The sequence below is a fragment of the Staurois parvus genome, unplaced genomic scaffold (assembly GCF_062004578.1).
Source record: "Staurois parvus isolate SC_StPar_1 unplaced genomic scaffold, SC_StPar_1.0 ptg000005l, whole genome shotgun sequence".
NCBI lineage: Eukaryota > Metazoa > Chordata > Amphibia > Anura > Ranidae > Staurois > Staurois parvus.
In genome coordinates, this window is record NW_028317801.1 from 5,712,282 (window position 1) to 5,733,675 (window position 21,394).

The 21,394-nt window shown below is 38.7% G+C and overlaps 1 protein-coding gene across 1 annotated transcript; it reads right to left on the bottom strand.

The window, feature by feature from the left end:
* Positions 1-382: 382 nt before the first annotated feature.
* Positions 383-20,827, bottom strand: MNX1 (motor neuron and pancreas homeobox 1). Its single transcript, XM_089652668.1, has 3 exons — positions 20,195-20,827; positions 15,489-15,649; positions 383-1,297 (listed from the first exon to the last, which is right to left on the bottom strand). The coding sequence occupies exons 1-3, from the start codon at positions 20,673-20,675 to the stop codon at positions 941-943; spliced, it is 999 nt and encodes a 332-aa protein (XP_089508794.1). The 5' UTR covers positions 20,676-20,827; the 3' UTR covers positions 383-940.
* Positions 20,828-21,394: the final 567 nt, after the last annotated feature.

Sequence of the window (21,394 nt, forward strand, 5' to 3'; positions counted from 1 at the left end):
ATTTTACTTTGCCACACAAAAAAATACTCTTCCAGTCTTGTCTTGAAATCCTGCCTGAAAGTCAGTTCTGACTTTCTTTTCTGTTCCTCTCTTAGTCTGGGCTCTCTGTAAGCCACTGCCAGAATAGAGTTGAGGCTTGTCCTGTTACTTCTCTTTTCTCTCTCTCTGATTCCTTTGTCACCAATCACATTCAAGCTTTCAAGGTAGGTTACAATGTGATTGGTGGCTGTGAGATTTTTCTAATAGTCTTTTCTTTTCTTTTTTTACATAATTACATTTACATAATTTGTTGCAGGCAGGAGTGAGAAAAACAAAAATTATATATTTTACACAATACTTCTTTGTATTATTTACAAAACTTAAAAAAAAATCCTCATAAACGTTTCTAATATAAAACAAATTTATTTTACACACCATCGTTATGATGGAAAAAAAGCTAAATAATAATTTAGCATGCATAAGTAGAGGTATTTCTTTATAAATACAATATACAAAAATACAGAATATAGTCATAATATCTCCAGCAGGTTTACCATTCATGAAGTAAACATATATAGAATAAGCACAAGTAGTTTGGACGCAATGGACCCACTACCTGTCCTTGGTGTCAATATTCGTCTCATAGGAGGCAGGTGGGACAGAGTCTGTGGGACTTATCTCCAGCTTTTTAGGGGACTTTTATGGGAAACAGCTGAAAAACTCACCAAGAGTGTTTGGAAAAATGAAAGAGTGGGGCTAATGGCACCTGAGCAAGACATGAAGTCTCCATGATGTAGATACTGGTCAACTTAGTTAAAGTCATTTTGGGGGAAATTTTCTTTTTATTTTCCACTCTTTTCTAAAATACGATGAAAGGGAGTCTGGCCCCCCATGTACAATACTGCAGCGGCTTGGTGGACCTTGGGAAAGGCCCATGAGAGGAAGGGGGACTGTCCAAGTCTCAGTGCAGCTGATTGTTCTGCTGTTGGCTGCTGTCCTCCTCCTCGGATGTACAGTCAGTCGAGTGGTGGTAGAAGTGCTTATCATCTCGATGCTCATCATCCTCATCCTCATCTCGGTCCTCCTCCTCTTCACTGTCTGTATAGTCCCTGGGAAGGCGGCTGCCTGCTTTCAATGACTCTCCTCTGGAGTGATTGCGGTAGGATGGACTCTTCTCTCCCTGATTGTCTTCTGGGCACTTGTCCTCACAGTTGCCCTTGTTTCCTCTCTGTTGTTTCTCTGCATCTTGGACAGCCTGCTCCTTTGCCTTCTTACTTCTCTTCCATTTCATACGTCTGTTCTGGAACCAGATTTTTACCTGTTGGGAAGAACGGAAATGGTCACCAATGGAACAAAGTGGCCACCATCTTTTTACACAGGTAACCACACAAAACCTCAGAATATAAGTAGCAAATAGCTGCACCTAATAATTTAATGGAGAATGGATGTTGACTAGGGCAATGCTGTAGGTTTTATGTTATAAATTGTTCAATTATGGGAAATATTCACCAATTATGTGCTTCTGAAGTGAATGTACAGTGTATTTTCATTGGGTTCACTTTTAAGGGCCTATTTAGAGCTATGTATGTGCCTAGAGTTACTTTTTCTATTAATGATAAGGCAGCTGCATTGTCATATGTCAACATGTGTTTCCTTTGTGCGTTGACATGAGCTTTTGAATTTAAATATGGAGTGGACAGAGTTAAAGTGGAGTTCCACTCACGCTGTCAAAAAATAAAAGTCAACAGCTACAAAAACTGTGGCTGCTGACTTTTAAAAAACAGCCACTTACCTGTCCCTTAGTCCCGCGATGTGTCCCCTGCAGCCCATTTCACCGGCCATCCTGTATTCCAGGAGGCCGGCATCTTCAGTGTGGGCATCCGGCTGTGACAGCTTGCAGCTTCACTGCTGGGTACCCACTGCGCATGCGCGAGTAGCGCTGCGCTTCATGAATGGTCTTGTAGTCTTCTGGGACCTGTCACGTGTCCCAAAAGACTACAGGTAGGGAGGGAGGGAGGACACCTTCCGCTTCAAATCGCCTAGGCAATTGGACCGGAAGTGGGAGCGGGTACCTGTCAAATTCGGGTACCCGCCCCTAAATGGGGAGCGGGGGAGCAGTCCTTAAAACGGGACTTCCCTTTTTGGGTGGAGCTCAGCTTTAACATCCATTGACCAATACCTGTTACCAAAGCATCAAAATGCATTTATATGTTTTGATGCCCTGCCATTGACTTCTATGGCCTCCTGATGCACTAAAACGCAGAATAAAAACAGACATGTTGTATATTAAAAAAGTACTGCACTGCAACGCTGGGATGGGAACGTTTAACACATGTATTTTCAACACGTGCATTCAAATGGAACACTGTAAATGGGTCCTCAGTTATTATTGTAAGTCTGAAAATAAGTTCTGATGTGGCTATCATGTTTTACCCAGTTATTCTACCATATTTTAATAATTGTTCTCCTTATTCTACATCTAGCTGCTGTCAATGTGAGAGACTGCTAAGATTAGATTACTTACAAGATAAACCACATATAGGGGTTGATTTACTAAAGGCAAATAGACTATGCACTCTGCAGTTGCTCCAGAATTTAGTAAATGAAGGGGAGCTCTGCTGACTTCTATCATCTAATTACATAGAAGCAAAAATTCAGTTTTTTTTATTTTCCTTGCACATGATTGAGTATTCTTTGCAAACTCAAGCTTTACTTCATTTACTGAGCTCTGGAGCAACTGCACTTTGCAAGGTGCACAACCTATTTGCCTTTAGTAAATCAACCCCATAGTGAATTGTGTATAGCTATTCATTTTTGTTTGAGCTGGTCCATAAACTGGTACTGAAATAAAAAGAGCAGTAAAGCAAAACTGAAATGTTGCACTCGAGATGGAGGTACAGCAAGTAAGTGTGATGAGCATATATGACTGCAGCACTATACATATATTTATAGGGTTTTAAAGGCATTAAAAGAAACCTGCACTGGGAGAGATATGGAGAACACCACTGCCAGTCTCCTTCTGATGGCTAGTTGCTTGGCTGTCATACTGATCCCTTGAATTTATTTATTTGTATTTTAACTTGTAAGGTTTGGTTTGCTAAAGGAGTAAAATATTCACCTAGCTTGTTGAATAAAGAAACAACACATGTGCATTTGCAGGGGAATTAGAAATGCCTTGCTGATGATTGGATGATTGCTTTGTAATGCTTTACTTTATTCACCAAGTTTGAGAAAGTTCAATTTGCTAAATGATCAATCACTGCTCCTTAATAAATCATCACCAGAGTCTTGTGACAGCTATGCAGACCAGGAGGGGTTCTGGCTTTGATTTTGCTGGTGTCCTGCTTGCTCCAGGTCTGATTCAGATAGCCAGGAAACTAACATTTTCACAAAGAACTTAGTAGTGGCAGTCTATGTATTTCTCTCAGGACATTTATCTATCTATCTATCTATCTATCTATCTATCTATCTATCTATCTATCTATCTATCTTATATTATAATCAAATAATCTCATATGTATAGAGCTATGAGATTTGACAATGTAACAGGCTTGACAATAATAATGATATCTATAGCTCTCCATGTGAATATTTCTTTCTGATCGTTAATCATACTCTATCATTAGGGTGAAATGTAGTCAAGGTTGATGGCTCTGCTGTAAGAACATCTGGTGTAAGGCAGAGAGAGGATTTGGCAATGGCCATTCTGAGCTACTCAAACTCCAAGGCTTGGACTCCGGCCTAGTGTGACTGTTTTATTGAAGCGGGCTTCATAACTGTCACTTGAACCAGAGTGAATGGTCTTTGATATTACCTCTCGGCTAGGTTGAACACGGCTCTGTCTGGCTAGCTTGGTCAATGAAAAACCTCATAATAATAAATGTAATAATAAATGAGTGACAAAATGTTGTAAAAAATTAATATGTTTTTACATCACAGAACCACAAATTTAAGGTTTAACAAGTTTGGGGATCAAATTCAGTAAACACCTTTTCTATGTTTTTCAAGAAAATCTATCCTATCTGAAGCAAGCTCAACATTTTCTAGGAACAACTAAATTGAGGTAGAAAATGCATTGGCTTGACTAAGTTATTTCTGAGTGGTCAGCAGTGGAACATCATTGGTTTCTGCACATTTGTTTGAATCCTTGGTTCTCAGACAGAAAGGAAAAGATTAGCTACCAAACTGAAGTGTTTTTCTCAGTTATTACTTTGTTAATTTAGAAGAGAAAGACCTCTGCAAAAGACAGGGTGGCAGCTGTGGGGATTTGCACTGTGGAGATCGGTTTATTCCCTATATATCTATACATATATCTATCACCATATAAATATATCAGTAAATTAGTGCTATGCATCTTCTCTAATACTGCAATGCAAAATAATTTACTGTTTCACAAAGTACCATGAGCCACGGCAGCCAGTCACAGCTCACTTTACTGATTTCATCTTAGTGAATAATCCTATTAGGCATTGCATGCTGTCTACCATTTTACTAGACTCAGTGCCGGGACAAGGTCATTCAGGGCCCAGGGCAAAGATGCCAAACTGTACCCCTCTCATCATTAGTGACAGCAGAATTACTACCGGTATCAGCCCAGTGCTGGAAGCAGCCAGGAGAGAGCAGGGAAGAGGTGCAGGTTGTGTTCTCTCTCCCCCTTCTTCCTGCCAGTGCAATGATCCTGTACTCCTGTATACACACAGATGACGGCTTCTTCATACAGGAGTGCTGCTCTGGCAGGAAGAGGAAGGGGGAGAGAAAACAACCCGCAGCTCCTCCCTGCTCTTTCCTGGCTGCTTCCAGCACTGGGCTGACAGAAGTAGTGATGCCGCTCACACTACTCCTGTCATCCTTGTATCAAAATGAGCTCACTACATGGCGCCCCCATCCCTACAGTAAACCGCTGTGCCCAGGGTAGCTGCCCTTCCTGTCCTCCCATTGTCCTGGCCCTGACTATACTATTGGTACATCTTCAGGAGAATTATTCTTAATCAGTAACTACATTTTAGTGTGAGCATCTACCTAACTGGATATAAATTAAATGCAATGTACCGTCAGACATTTTACAGTGTATGGTTTATGATAATTGTAAATTAAATTGTGCAGAGGTTGTACAATGTGTAGCCAGTTTGGCACCCATTGGAAAGAACTGCACTCCATTGTGACTCCTGCTCCCACTAAGCTCTGGCTTCTTCTGTTGTCTTAACAAAAATGACTGACACCCAATGGGACCTGAATAAATGGTCCATAAAGTCCACACAGAAGGGTAAAACTGGTTAAACGCTCCTTGCAGAAATCCCACTGTAAGATGCAAGAAGTATAATTTACTGAATTAGCAACAGATGCTAGGAACACCCATATATACAGTATGTGATTTACACTTCTGCCTTGTAGCACTAGGGTCATTGGTTTTAATCCCGAACAGGACCCTACCTGCTTGGAGTTTGAATGTTCTCCCTGTCCTTGTATGGGCTTCCTCTGGGTACTTCCGTTTCCTCTCATACCTCAAAGGCATGCTGGTAGGATAACTTGCTCTTCCTTTAAGCTGGGTAGAATTTTGTTCGATATATTTCATTGTAAGAACGTTTGCTCATTTTTGTAATCATTAGTGGGGTCAAATTGGTATTCTATTTTGACCGCAGTGATGTGAAAATTCGGACGAGCAGGACTGAAAACTTTTTCTCAAATTAATACATTTCTAACAGTGCACGTGGATTTACCTCTGCATTTACGTAAAAAATATTTCAGGATGAGTATCGCCTCCTCACCCCCCCCCCCCTCCTTATATTTACTTGGGCTCCATCTTGATCCAGAGCTGTGCCTGTCTGCAGTGGCTTTTTCCTCTCTCCCAGTTCTCACAGGCTTTACTAAGAGCAGCAGGACCCATCGACTACTCCTACTGCTGTCAATCAAATCCTATGACGAGGGAGCTGGGCCAGGTCTGAGCCTTACTGTCTGTGTCTATGGATGCAGGCAGTGCAGCTCAGGAGCAAGCCCGCAGGTGTGCCGCCATAGGAAGCAGCTTCCTATGGTGGCACACTGATAAGGGGAGGAACCAAGAGCGCCGGTGGGGGACCCCAGAAGAGGAGGATCGGAGCTGTTATTATTATTATTATTATACAGTGTTTATATAGCGCCAAAAAGTTTGCTCAGCGCTTTACAATATAGTGGGGACAGTACATGAGTCAATACAGTAACAAAACAATATACGAGGGGTTCAAGGGCCCTACTCTTTCAAGCTTACAATCCTATTGCACAGAGCAGGTAAGTATAACATGTTTGTTATTCTAAAAGAAAACATTTTGATTTTGCAAATGCTTTAAATGCAAACTAAAATCTTTAAATGCAAACTAAAATCTTGAACTACTTTTGGATGACATTCAAGTATACTAAGAATTTTGTTCAAAATTCTACTAGTATTTACCCAGTTTAAAATTGCTCTAGTATGAAGATATGGACCTTAGATTGTAACCTCCTTGGGACTGAAGTGCATTCACAGTATGTAAAGCCATGTGTAAATTGTCAGCGCTCTATAAATGTCTGTAATAAATAAATATCTATGGCCACTTGTGGTTTGATTTTGACAAAGAAATCCTTAGTAACTCTCCCAAAGGCTAGTACAAGCCCAACTGTTCATTCAACAAGAAGAACAAAGGGGCAAAAGATGGTCATAGACATTAAAGTAGGCAGATATTTAATAAAATAAATACATTGTGTACTTTGTTTTTGTTATTATTTTAGAATTCCCACCAGCACAACCCCAAAAGTCTCACCTATCCAATCTCTATACTATGAGGACCATGACAAGCTGAACAGCCGCTGCCGTGAAGTCTCCTGGCTGGTCCCTCAATTTCCATTCATTCCTATGGAGAGCCCAGCTCTCTCTAAGACTCATAATAGATGGACTATCCACAGGAATTAATAGTATTTTTCCACACCTGCAGAATAGGAAGTCAAAGTATGCACTCCCTATATTTTATTATTACCCTTTAGCTCATTTGTTGTTTATGAAGAGCCTGTGCTTGCTTTTCTGCTATTTTTAGATGGTGCCAATAATATCCTAAATTTTATTAAATTAATGGACATACCCCGAAAGCTTGTCCTCAAAATTGTATGTTAGTGCAAATAAAAAAAGTATCACGGACAGTACTCAATTGTTTCTGTCGCAAATGCACTAATACGGCTACAATCACCTCAAGCATTAAATTAATGGAAATTATTTAGTAAAACTGCACAGGCTGTTCACTTGGCAAACTGTATGTGATTATTATAATACAGGATTTATATAGCGCCAGTTTGCTCAGCACTTCAATTACTACTACAATATAAAGGGAGAAAACACAGCAACGATACCGTTCAATACAAGAGGGTGAGGAAGGCCCTGGTCCTTGGAGCTTACAATCTAAGAGATTGTATGTTCGCCTAGCATAGTAAATAAGATGAAGCTATATGCACTTAGTATACCCAATTATGTTTAATGGAAACAAAAAACAAAAATGAACTTTATGCTAGGACATGATTAGATGATTGAAGGGAACGGCTTCATCTCATTGTGAAACTACAGTACATGAACACTTAGAATAGAATGTATACATGTTTTATTCCTTTAGTAGATCAAAGCCAATATCTGAGATTCTAAGCAGAACCCCACAGAAAATTGACAGCTTTCCAACAAATTTTCCTTTGATTCTTTTCATAATAAAGCGGAAAAAATATCATTCCATCATAGAGCTCAAACTGTAACCCAATTTAGATGTATCTCAAATCTTCTGCCTTGTCTATATGCTTTCTATTCCATGCCCTCTATAAAAATAGAAGACTACAAAAAATGCTTAGGAACACCTCAAATTTTCTTTGATCTAACTGACACATAGAGAACTTTTCAAATCTCATAGTAAAATTTGTGAGGGTGTCTTAGAACTTTTCAGTAAGGAATATAGCAATGTGGAAAATGCAGATAGCCTTACAGAGCAACCAATCAGATTTCATCATTTACTGATCTGATCTGAATAAAAGGAATTCCTATTGGTAGGTATGATTTACTACACATAAATATTTTTTACCTTTAAATACACTGTATATCTGTATTTAAAACCTTTTATCAGAAATGAATATAGGCTAAAGAAGTGATCTAAGCTATCCTGAAAGCATGCATCTTTAACTACTTAAATCAACATTAAACCCAAAATCAAAAATGTAATATATTGAATTAACCATTTCTTAGATGTGGTGGCTGCATTCATTTTCTTTTTTTCTTTATATCACCTGGTGATCCAGCCAGTAAGTCTATTATTTTTTAACTGATATACCAAGCTGTCCAGCAAAAGTGGCAGTTAGAGGGTTGAGACCAACCATTTACCACTGACAGGGGTGCTTACAACAATCATTTTAAACTCTAACATTACAGCCTAACAGGGCTGTGTACATGATGCAGGAATAATGTTTTGTGTTGTGACTGAGGCATTTTTAAATCAGGCTGCAATGACAGATAGCATTAGCTATCAAACTCACACATTGAAATCAACTGGGCTGCAGTCAGTAGTCAGCAGTAGCACCTCTTGAACACCTGCTAGCTGCTCCTATACCATCCTCTAAAAGTTATCCACCACAGATTGCTTTTCAGAGGGTGGTAAGCATTACTGCCAGTGTGAAGGAGCATGAAGACCGGAATTACCAACTAGCCATATCACCGGGATATATTTAAAAAAAAAACTGTAAACAAAGAAAAATAATACAACCAACATATCAAATGACTGGTAAACTGCACTAAACGTTTGGTTTTGGGTTTAATACCGCTGTAAGTTAACATTCGGCACTAATCAATGGGCAAAGGTACAACACTCTATTGCTGTAAATGTTTAATACCAAGTTTTACAGAGTGAAATGAGGGGAATGCAGCCATTGAATACACCTCCAATCACAGGCAAAGCTACAGGTAGGAGCTTTATCCTGGAGGTGGATAATACTGGCACTGGTATAGGACATGCATACCTGGTGCTTACCCAACTGTGTGTCTGTAGGCACTTTCCAACTGCACCAAACATCTCCTTCCCAAGCATGAAATGGGGGAGAGGTGATCAGACAATTTTAATATTACCCAGCACATTATTACTAATGTTTTTTCCCGCACCAGGGGCGGACTGACCATTTGGAAACTCGGGCACTGCCCGAGGGCCCGGGGTCAGTAGGGGGCCCCATGAGATGCCCCTGGTACCTTTTTCATAGGCTTTTTTGAGTTTGGACAAGGACACAGGGGCCCCATGATCCCCTATTGCCCGGGGCCCCATGAGTTGTCAGTCCGCCCCTGGTAGGCACCAAGTATAACTGCTAAGTACCCCCTCTTCTCTCCATAGGCACAAACATGCATGTGGACCCTTCACAAATGTACATCTGCAGGAACTGCCTAGAAGGATGGTTCAGTGGCCACATCCTTGTCTCTTTGGCCAAGGTAGACTTTCCTAAATAATTAGAAACAATCGCTGACCATAGAAAATTCAGCTAAGCTTGTAATTCTAATGCTAACACAGAATACTAACCTGGAGGATCAAAGACCACTGGTATTCTAATTGGATTTGATTAAACTGTATTTTTTTTATAAGGGCCAGTTTACATCTATACATTGCGACATGCATTAATGCAATATGATTCTGTTGATTTTGCAGCTTGTCCTGAAAATTTGAACGTCAGTGCAAATTAAAAAAAGTATCACAAACAGTACTCAATTGTTATTGTCACAAGAAGGGCCAGATTTAGACTTTTAGACTTTTCAGGGCACTTCGGATTCAGGGGGCCCTCATACACAGAGCTGGTTCACATTCTCTATGACAGTCACACATTTTTAAAATGCATGACACAACGTCATTCTAAGGTCAAGCATGCACATACACATGCGGCTATAGGCCACCTTCATTAAAAGCATAAGCACTCTGTGGGGTTGATTTACTTAAAGCATATAGACTGTGTACTTTGCAAGTGCAGTTGCACACATTTCCCCCACAGCTTAGTAAATGTGGTGAAGCTCAACTGATTTCCATCATCCAATCATGTGCAAGCAAATATGCTTTTTTTTTTTTTCCTTGCACCTGATTGTGTATTATTTACAAAGTGAAACCTTACCACATTTACAAAAAGAGTGCAACTGCACTTGCAGAGTGCACAGTCTATTTGCCTTTAGTAAATCAACCCCTATGTGTGGTTCACTGGAGCCACCAATATTTGTTTTTAAAATACAATATACCAGTCCAGATAAATAAAAATTTTACAGATGATGGCAGGCAAAATATTGTTTCCCAAGATACATTTAATAAAATAAAGTAATTTTTATTATTATTATTATTATATATTTTAACCTATTGTATTATTATTTATTTTGTATTATTTTTTTATGTATTATTTACAAATCCAGCACTGGTTGCAAGTGCTCTAATACGGCGACAATCACCTCAAGCATCAATAATAGCCCAAAGCAATAAGAACGTGCATATGCATTACAATGCACCATAATACTTTGCAGCTAAGATTTTGTGACATGCCCAGTTTTTTTAGTGTTTTGGTGCATCAGAAGCCCATTGATTTCAATGGGTCATCTTAATGCAATGCATGTGACTTGATGCGTGTTAACGCACATGCATTATTGCTCTGCACAAATGTAAATGGTCTCTCTTAGATTGTAAGCTCCCAGGATCAGGCCCTCCTAACCCTCTTGTATTGAACTGTATTGTTGCCGTATTGTCTCCCGTTATATTGTAAAGCACTGAGCAAACTGTTGACGCTATATAAATCCTGTATAATAATAATAATAAAATTCTTTATAAAAGCAAAAAAAACCTCACAGAACATACACTCAAATTTAAAAATGCAGAACATGAGAATTTTATAGCATAGCTACAAAGCAGTGATATCGCCAGGTACACAATTTAGTTTTAGAATTAGTAATTAATTCTAAAACACAGAACATGGCAAAAGCATTTTCCCCTGTTATTGGAGAATTTTGCTTTGTTTATAATGTTTTCACCTTTCATGGATATAAAAAGAATGATAGAACATCACTGCTTGGATTTTATGCAGAGAAGATGTCACCTGCACATATTGCCCTGCAGCCCCTGCACACCACATTGCTCTAAGGAAATCCAAATCTGATTGGTTGCTCTATGTTACGGCTCTGCTGACATCATGGGTGCCCCTGTTCTAATAAGCAGCAGAGTAACTTCTCAGAAACAATGCTGACACAGGGGGGAATTTACTAAAACTGGAACACTCAGAATCTGGTGCAGCTGTGCATGGTAGCCAATCAGCTTCTAACTTAAGCTTGTTTAATGAAGCTTTGCCAATAAAACCTGGAAGCTAATTGGTTTCTATGCAGAGCTGCACCAGATGTTGTACTCTCCAGTTTTAGTGAATAACCCCCACTGTCTAAAGGGTTTCAGGCAATAGTCAGTTTAGAGACAGCCTTAGACACTTTAAAATGTAGTATATTGTGTGCTATATTTGTATCTTATTTCTTATTTTGACTATACAATGTAGATAAAAGGTCTTCCACTTTAACATGAATATATATGTAAATTACACACAATCAGTGCAACAGACTATGGTGTCCTTTTATGACACAGAGAATAGCTGCGATTCAACGGATCTCAGCTATTCTCTGGTCATTCACAGTTTATGACACTCAGGAGATCATGTCAGCCCTTCACTGGAGATCTGTGTTCTCCCTCCAGATTCTCCAGCCCAGAGCTGGAGAATCAGAGGGACCGAAAACTAAGCAGAGATGATTTACTTCTGCTTAGTAAACTGATCTTTTACTGTAATCTCGCGAGATTACAGTAAAATCAGCCGTTTTCCAGAGTTTGTAGACTGTTCTCCAGCATTTGGAGACCGTTCTCCCTTCGTTCAGAGAACTGCTTCATAAACTGCATTCACAGGAGAACTGTGTTCTCTGAGAATGCCGGAGAACTGAGCAGCGATCTATTACTGCTGGTTCATAAACGGACACCTATGCAAGAAGAGGCTTCCCAGAATCCCTGATCCTCAGATCTCCTCACTAGGAGAATGGGTTGTCATTTCCCAGCTCCCATCCATGGAGATCTAGCACCTTCTAAACAAACAAGAATCCTGCCAGTCTTATCCATGTGAACACATATTATGGACAACACATAGCTATAGGGACTGGGTTCATTATTATTAACGGTTCATAGCATGGAGGGAAGTCAGTGTAATTTACACATCACAAGCATGCAAGAGCTGCACACTCTGGTATGTATTAATATATCCTGCATGTGTAATGAAGAGCTGAGGTATGAGCAGGAAAATAAAAAATGACAATAACACAACCGGCAATAGTCACAGCCCAGACCAGTTAGAATAAGGTGCTGGTGCATATAGCAATCAATACAGTGAAAGTTAATTTCTGATTTCATATTTGCAATTAACTGAATTAACTGACTGAATATTTGCCCTAATTATGCATTTTTTCCATTTTAGTCGGAATTAAAGAGTTTAGTTATTAATAACTAAAAATATTATTTTAAACAATAATAATAATAATGTACCTTGTGTCTGTGTGTTTATTTTTTGGTGTGCATTTAATAACCTAGAGTAACACAGTATTTCCCTTTGCAGTGGGTATTAACCAATCAAATGAACTTGCATTTAGTTCAATCACCCAATCATATTGAAGCAAAATTCACATGACTAGGTATGCCAAGAGAGCAAGGCTTCACCCTACTCATTAGTAGACATTCCCTTTTAATAAAGCATGGATCAAGGCAAAATAAATAAAAACATATACAATACATGTACATGTCCACATGTTTTATCTCTTTAAAGATCCTGCAAGTATAGAATAATACATGATGACCTGCCAGAAATGCAATCAGCTCTTAATACCCAGCATTTCTGTGGATTGAGTGGTGTCAGCCCTGCCCAATGTCTTTTCCTAAACCCCTTATCAATGTCCACTCTCAGATCTTTACACATAATAGCTAATCATTCTGTAGTCCAAGATAAGAATTGAAGACTTCTGCTTATATATATATATATATATATATCTACCACTAAGCTCCTGTAGAGAATTAATGCTAAGGAAAGTGTACCTGAGCAACCAAACCCAGTAATTTCACTCTTCAATCCCTACTCACTGTACAAGGCTCCCATTGATCACCACTGCTCAGCTATTGAGTATACATTCTGCATATTGTACAGGTATGAAGGGATGGTAGGTGGCTCTAAATGTGAGCCGCACTGACTCCAGGCAGCCTAGAACAAAGGGAGTCCATGTAAAGCACCATCCTACAGGTGTGATATGATGTACCAGCAGCTGTTCTCTTAATACGCACAATGGGATGGAAAATAAAATGAATGTGATAAAGGGGTCCATTGCACTATCCAGATTGAATATAAGATAAAATATATATATATAACCATTTAGCACAGTGGCTAAATGATTAGCACTTCTGCCTGGCAGTACTAGGGTTGTTGGTTCAAATCCTGACCACAGCATCACCTGCCTGGAGTTTGTATGTTCTCCATGTACCTATGTGGGTTTCCTCCAGTTTCCTCCCACACTCCAGAGACACACTGGTAGGTAAATTGGCTCCTGTCTAATTTGGCCCTAGTATGTGTATGCATGAATGTAAGTTAGGGACCTTAGATTGTACGCCCCTTGAAGATTAGGGACTGATGTGAATGTAAAGCGCTGCGTAAATTGACAGCGCTATATAAGTACCTGAAATAAATATAATACAGGAGATTGGAATCCTATCTCTCCAGAGAAATGCCTCCACCTGTAAGCTAACTTTATAAGCTAATGGCTCCATCTGTAATGTAGCCCCCCCAACAGAATAGTTCCACCTGTAATTTAGTTCTCTCTAAGCATGGACCTACCTTTAGTCTAATTCTTCCAAGTAATAACTCCGCCTTTAACTTAGTTCTCCTAAGTTGTAATTCTACCTGTAATCTATTTTTTTTTAAACAATCGCTCCATTGAACTTAGTTCTACCAAGGCATGGATCTACCTGAAGTCTAATTTTTACAAGTAATAGCTCCACCTGTAATTTAAGCAATGTAATTCTCTCACAGAATGCTTCCAACTATGATAAGGCTCTCCAAAGACATGGCTCCACCTATAATCCACGTAGCTCACCTAGTCATATGCTGATTGTTCTATAGACAGACAGGTGTAGTATATCTGGTATCAGGTAAGTCATACTTGCCATACATCAGATATCATTACAGGCTGCTGAACCTATTCTGGACTCAGCTCAGCTCACATCTACAGATTTTAATGACACCTTCAATGATTGTTAAACTGGAGTAGGATGCAGCAACATTTTATGGGTCTGATTTACTAAGAGTCTTTTACCAGCCCAGCGCATGTTCACTTCTGATTTCCAACAGACAGGTCAGGGTAAATCTGTGTTTTATTAGGTCATTTTGTGCCTGATTAGGTAGTTGTCTGGGGTAACAATGCCCCCCTTAGTACAGCCTCATAATAACAATAGCTCCCACTGTCTCATCTCATGTGTGCTGCAGCAAATAAAACTGAAGCTAAATTGCATCAACTGCCCACAGTAACCAATCAGATTATATCTATTAAATGAGCTCCAGTTTTTGCACACCATCCCCACACTGTCACTGCTGTTCCTGTGCTGCTATTTTATTCTTTGTACATCCAGACCTATATACAGTATTAATATTCCCACCATAAGTCACTCGGCTCCATACATCTTCTGTATCTGCCACACTGTCTTTTGGACTGATTTATTGAAACCCCAAGCACAGGTAATGTATCATATGGGCAACCAGTCAGTCTTCCTCTTTTAGATAAATATCTAGTGGGTTGCTATGAGTAACTGCTCCACTCTCCTCAAATCTTTCTTAAAATACCACCTATTAGTTGGTGTTTACAGGCGACACACACCCAAGAAGAGGTGGGCAACTACAAATCCCAGCATAGCCAAGTAGCAGGCTAAGCTCTCATCTGCAGTTTCCAGGACCATAAAATCATTTTCAGGGACCTTTTTGCTGAGGAAAAGAAACAAGAATATCCACAGATAAGTGTCTAGATAGAACATCAATAATAATTCAGAATTACATACCAATTGTAATTCATTGGACCCTCAGTAAAACAAGGACTTTCCCAGGGACAATTCTTAAGTGGCCACACAATTTTCAGAGAGAATGATACTGTATATAAACTGAGGATTGTGCTGTATATATTACAAAAAAGGGATATATATTACATAGGGGATTACATATATTACACTGGAGATTAATATATATATATATATATATATATATATATTTATATATATATATATATATATGTATATATATATATATATATATATATATATATATATTAATTACACTGACGTTTTAAGTAATTGCTGACAAAGAGGCCATTCACTAAACACTGAGCACTCCAGCTAACCAGCACCCAATGGAGTCATGTCAGCCATTCTTTAGTAAATCAGAAGAAGGGAGGTGTGAAGAAGATATTGAACTGAATGTACCTGGGTCTCTGTGAGCATCAGCGATGTGGCCACCTCGAAACGTTTCGGTCTGGAGAGGTATTTGTTCAGCTTGAACTGGTGTTCCAACTCCAACAACTGCTGGCTGGTGAAGGCTGTCCTCGGTCTTCTGCACTTCCCCAGCAGATTGGACTGAGCCTGGGCTGCGGGGCAACCAACACACAGCAAGAGATGAGAGCAAGAAGAGCAAAAACTGCAAAAATTACAGCAATAATATTCATAATAATAACAACAGAGGTAAGAATAATATTCATCATCAGCATAAAAGTCATAATAACAGCAATACTACCACTACTAGTAACTACTAATATAATAATAATAATAATAGTGGCATTCGTAATAATAATGATAATGATCATAATACCAACAGTAATAATAATGTAAATAATAATAGCAATACTACTACAATTACTACTACTAATAAAAATAATATTAATAATAACAGCAGCAATACTAATACTACTACATCTATTACTATATATAATAATAGTAATAATAATAACAACAGCAATACTAATACAACTACAACTATTATTATATATAATAATATTATTATTATTATTATTATTAATAATAATAACAGCAGCAATACTAATATTACTACTACAAATATTATTATATATAATAATAATAGTAATAATAACAGAATAACTAATACTACAATTATTATTGTAAATAATAATAATAATAGCAATACTATTACTACTATTATTATATATAATTATAGTAATAATAATAATAAAAACAGAAATACTAATACTACTATTATTAATATAAATAATAATAACAGCAATACCACTACTACTACCATTATTATAAAGAAGAAGAAGAAGAAGAAGAAGAAGAAGAAGAAATAAAGAACACAATAAATGATAATAAAACTAACATAACAGTAGTAATAATAAATAAAAATGTGACATATCGATGTTGAAATAAGACAGAGCATTTTCTGGTATTTTGAGTTTCTGTATTATTTGAAATATATTACTATTCTAACACTACTCCGATAGAGATTTGAAATTACATATATGTGATGCCAGGTGTAGTACACACGCAGGTCTGCTCAGTACTGAGCCGGAGGGACTGGCGGCGTTTGCTCAGCGCTGGGAGTACAGCCGGCCGGCCGGAATGTGTCTGCGGGCCATTAGAGAACATGAAAGCAGCAATGTGACGAGGCTTTGATTTGTAATCGGCCTGATAAGTGCTAGAGCCTTGTTGTAAGATGTAATTCCCTTTATCTGATAAGCAGGGTGTTTGTTTTAGCAAGGATCCTTGGATTTCTCTGCAGCAGTTAAATAGCCCGAGCTTATCGTATTGACTCATCACTGCATAGATCTACCCAGATAAAGGGACAGCACAGATGACATGGGGGATGATAATATCGGGCACATCCTAAGGAAATATAACATAGAACACATACCTCCACCACATCTCTATTCAAAGTAATTTATATGGTGTGATCACGGATTTCAAATAATAGTAAAATATGGCAAAATACATTGAAATGTACGGTATTTATTATTTTTGAAATTATTTCTAGGGAAGGCTATTATTTCTTGTCATTTCCAGCACCTGATTTAAAATAAAGAAACCGTGGTCAAATATAACAGTTATTTTAAAATATTCCTGGGGCAGGCTAATTATCTATAGGGATTGCTCACACCCCCGTTTAGTTGCCTTAATACATTACAGCTTTAATTAAAAGCAATAGACTCAAGTGTCACATTGGGAATGATACACAGCGCTGCAATAGGCAGTCGGGTGGTCTGCGGTAATGTTCCATCATTAGGCCTCCCTAGGGGTCAATAGAAGAGACAGATATATGTATATACACCATACACACACATACATATATATACATATATATATATATATATATATATATATATATACACAGTGAGGGAATTATTCTTCCCACAGTCAGTGTATCAGAAACAGGGGTATTAAACCCTTATAACCGGACACAAGGCTTGTCATTACTCCTGCTGCAAATGATGCATTATGTTGTATTCACAGCCTGAAAGCCTTCCACAGCTATCCATATATTTATAAAAGATTAATCAATTTATTCACAGAGATATCTAAGTAGTAAGAAGATAAGAACCCATATCACCCAGATATCCCTGTGTTAATAACCATATTCACATCATTATTCAGATATTAATAAAATAAGATCCTATGTACTCAAACAGTTATAGAACCTGGTTGTATTAATAAAATAAGAACCCATATTACATAGTTATCCTTATGTTAATAAAATAGGAACCCACATCATCATACTTATAGTAATAAAATAAAACCTATATCATCAAACTTATAATAATAAAATAGTAATCTATATCATCATACTTTTAATAATAAAATAAAACCCTTTATCACCATATTTATAATAATAAAATCGTAATCCATATCATCATCACACTACCAGTACTACTACTACTACTACTACTACTACTAATAATAATAATAATTAAAAAAAAAAACTTTATCATCATACTTATAATAGGAAAATAGGAACCCTTATCATCGTAGTTATAATAATAAAATGAAATCTATATTAACATACTTATATAATGAAATTATATAATGAGATTGTAAGCTCCAAGGATCAGGGCCCTCCTATCCCTCCTGTATTGAACTGTATTGTTGCTGTATTGTCTCCCGTTATATTGTAAAGCGCTGAGCAAACTGTTGGCGCTATATAAATCCTGTCTTATAATAATAATAATAAAAAAAAAACCATATCAACATACTTGTATTAAGAAAATAGGAACCCATATCTACATATATTAATAAAATAGGATCCTATTATCATCATCTCGTTATCCTTATGTAAATGGAAAGAACTTTACCACCCAGTTATCATTTTATTATTACAATTAGAACCAATATTATCAAACAGTTATCTATTTATTGTTCAAATAAAACCCCATTATCATCAGTATTAATCAAATAAGACCCCTATATCCTTGTATTAATAAAATAGGAACCCTTATATTTACAAGCCCCCCCCCCCCATTAACTATAACACGAATAAAACGGAATTTAAAGGGGACGTCTATCACTTGGAACACTGAGCATCAATGTACCATTTATATGAGTGTGTATTGTGTTCTGTCCCATGGTGGCCCAGCCTGGCTGGTGACCCCCCGACCACTGGAAAGCTGGACTGGTTTTGTGGTCAGAGACAGGATGTCATCCTGGAGGGGAATGGGTTGCAGAGGAACAGTACATGACTGGCCTGTCTTCAGAATCTCTCACCTTTGTGACATCTCCCAGTATAAACATTACCAGCTGACAGACAGCGCTAAATAGCCTGTTATAGGCTGCTAAATAGAAGCAGAAGGGACAGAGGAAGCCTGTACAGAAAGGAATTCACAGCTTAAGGAGAAAAAAAAGTCACAACTTGACTGAAATAGGAATGACGTCAGACATAATGAAAAAGTGTTTATTACGTCATACAAAGTATCAGTATGTTTGTCATTCATGAGCTGAGAATCTATCTATCTATCTATCTATCTATCTAAATATATAGACCATAGATAGATAAACAAACATAAGTAAGGTTTATAGGTTTATGTTTTGTATAAATATAAACATAAAACACAGGACAATTGAAGATATGTTCATAATATAATAACTAATTAAAATTGTACTAATATAGTAACTGGGCACACTATACTGTAATAGCAGTCAGAATGGATTTCATTATGTTGAACTGTAATGTGTTAATTAAAAACTGTTATTATAATAAATTTTGGCAATAAAGTAAAAAAATATACGAATAATGTTTACTAATGTATGCTTATTAATATATATCTATATATATATATTTTTTTTTTTTTGTATTATTATTATTATTTATTTATTTCCAGATATAAAAATATATTACAAATAAATTTACTTTTCTGTTTTTTTAATAAGGTCTGTGAATAATTACTTCATTGATCCAATCCTATGCAAAAGAAATAAGAAAAGCAGAATTTGCTTCTATAGCTGGATAACTAAATTGAATAATCGCATAATTTATTGCATGATGGCTTTTAACTTCTTTAGTAAATCATTATTCCTCATTATTTCCATGATCTAGTCATCTACACAGAAATCGAATTTTGGATGAATTTATTGAATCTTGGGTAGTTTTGGTTACTAGATGTTTATGTCAGGCTTATAAAACATTCGGGTAACAATAATATTATTAGATGTATTATTCTGTATGTTAATGCTCGCATTCATTGGAGTCCATTCTATAATATCCATACATCACATTCTAGATCGCTCCCTGTAGGTTGGCAAGGGGGGTGGCATGCATGGCTTAGACCTGTTACCTCTGCCATCCCTGCCCCCCCTTGGGGTGACACTGGTGACAGTTTTTCCATCAGTAAAGGGTGGATGGCACGGTGGTATGCACAGCATAGACCTGTTACCTCTGCCACCCCCCCCCCCCCCTCCTTGTGGTGACAATGTTGGCAGTTTTGCCATCAGTAAAGGGTGGATGGCACGGTGGTATGCACAGATTAGACCTGTTACCTCTGCCACCCCCCCCCCCCCCTTGTGGTGACAATGTTGGCAGTTTTGCCATCAGTAAAGGGTGGTATGCACAGCTTAGACCTGCTCCCTGTCACCTCCTCCACCGTCCCAGGCTTGGCTGCTCCCCCTCCCCGCAGTGACCACATCGGGGTACTCACAGTTGAAGTCTGCCATTTTGGGTAACATCATGCCAGCGGTGGAGGCTCGGAGCCATTGGTCCAGCTGGAAGGTGCCGGCACTGATCTTGATGGGATCCACAGGGTGGGCATGGTGTGGCCCTTGAATATGGGGGTAAGGGTAGGCCAGGGCTGGGTGCTGCCCCGCCGCCAGGGCTGCCGCCGCTGAGTAGCTGTAGACGGGGTGTCCATAGAGAGCCTGAGGGGGGATCCCCACTCCTCCCGGGGGGTGCAGGCTCATCATGGTGCCGGGGTGCTGGTGGCTGCTCAGGAAACCGGGTTTGGGGACCAGACCACAAGTCCTGGGGGGGGAGGGGCTCTCCGTCCTCATGTCGGGGTGATCAGAGGGGGGGCTGCCCGAGGACGAGGATAACGAGGTGACCAGAGCCAGGGGGGACGTCTGAACCTTGGGGGGCTCTATGGCCAGAAGAGCGTCGATTCGGAAATTCTTCGACTTTTCCATCAATCCTCCTGGATGGGAGCAGACCGACCGACACACACACAGACCGACAGACGGCACAGTCCGGTCCGGAGAGGTGAGCAGACCCACCGACACAGCGGAGTCCAGAGCCCGGCCAGGTGAGCCGACAGCGGAGAAGCCAGGTGTCCCGACTACCGCATGACTCTCCACACTTCAAGGCCCGGCTGGCCTGCCTATTGGTCACCTCCAGACCGCTGTCTAATTGGTGGACGCAGGCTGTGGGGCGGGGCCATGTGGGCACTACTCACATCCCCTCCTGTCAATGAATGGAGATGAGGGAGAGAGATGGGAGACTGGGGCCCCTGTCACGTGTTACCATCGACAACCTCCCCACCTCGACCACCATACAGATATTACATCCAAGGAATAAGACACCTAAGGATAGATAGATAGATAGATAGATAGATAGATAGATAGATAGATAGATAGATAGATAGATAGATAGATAGATAGATAGATAGATAGATAGATAGATAGATAGATAGATAGATAGATATGAGAGATAGATAGATAGATAGATAGATAGATAGATAGATAGATAGATAGATAGATAGATAGATAGATAGATGAAAAATCAGAGGAAGAGAGGAAAGAGAAAGAAAGGAAATATATATATGTGTAAATAGACATACATTTGAAATAGAGATAAATACAGTGAGAAGAGGGGGAGGGAGCGAGAAAGAAGGAAAGAAAGAAAGAAA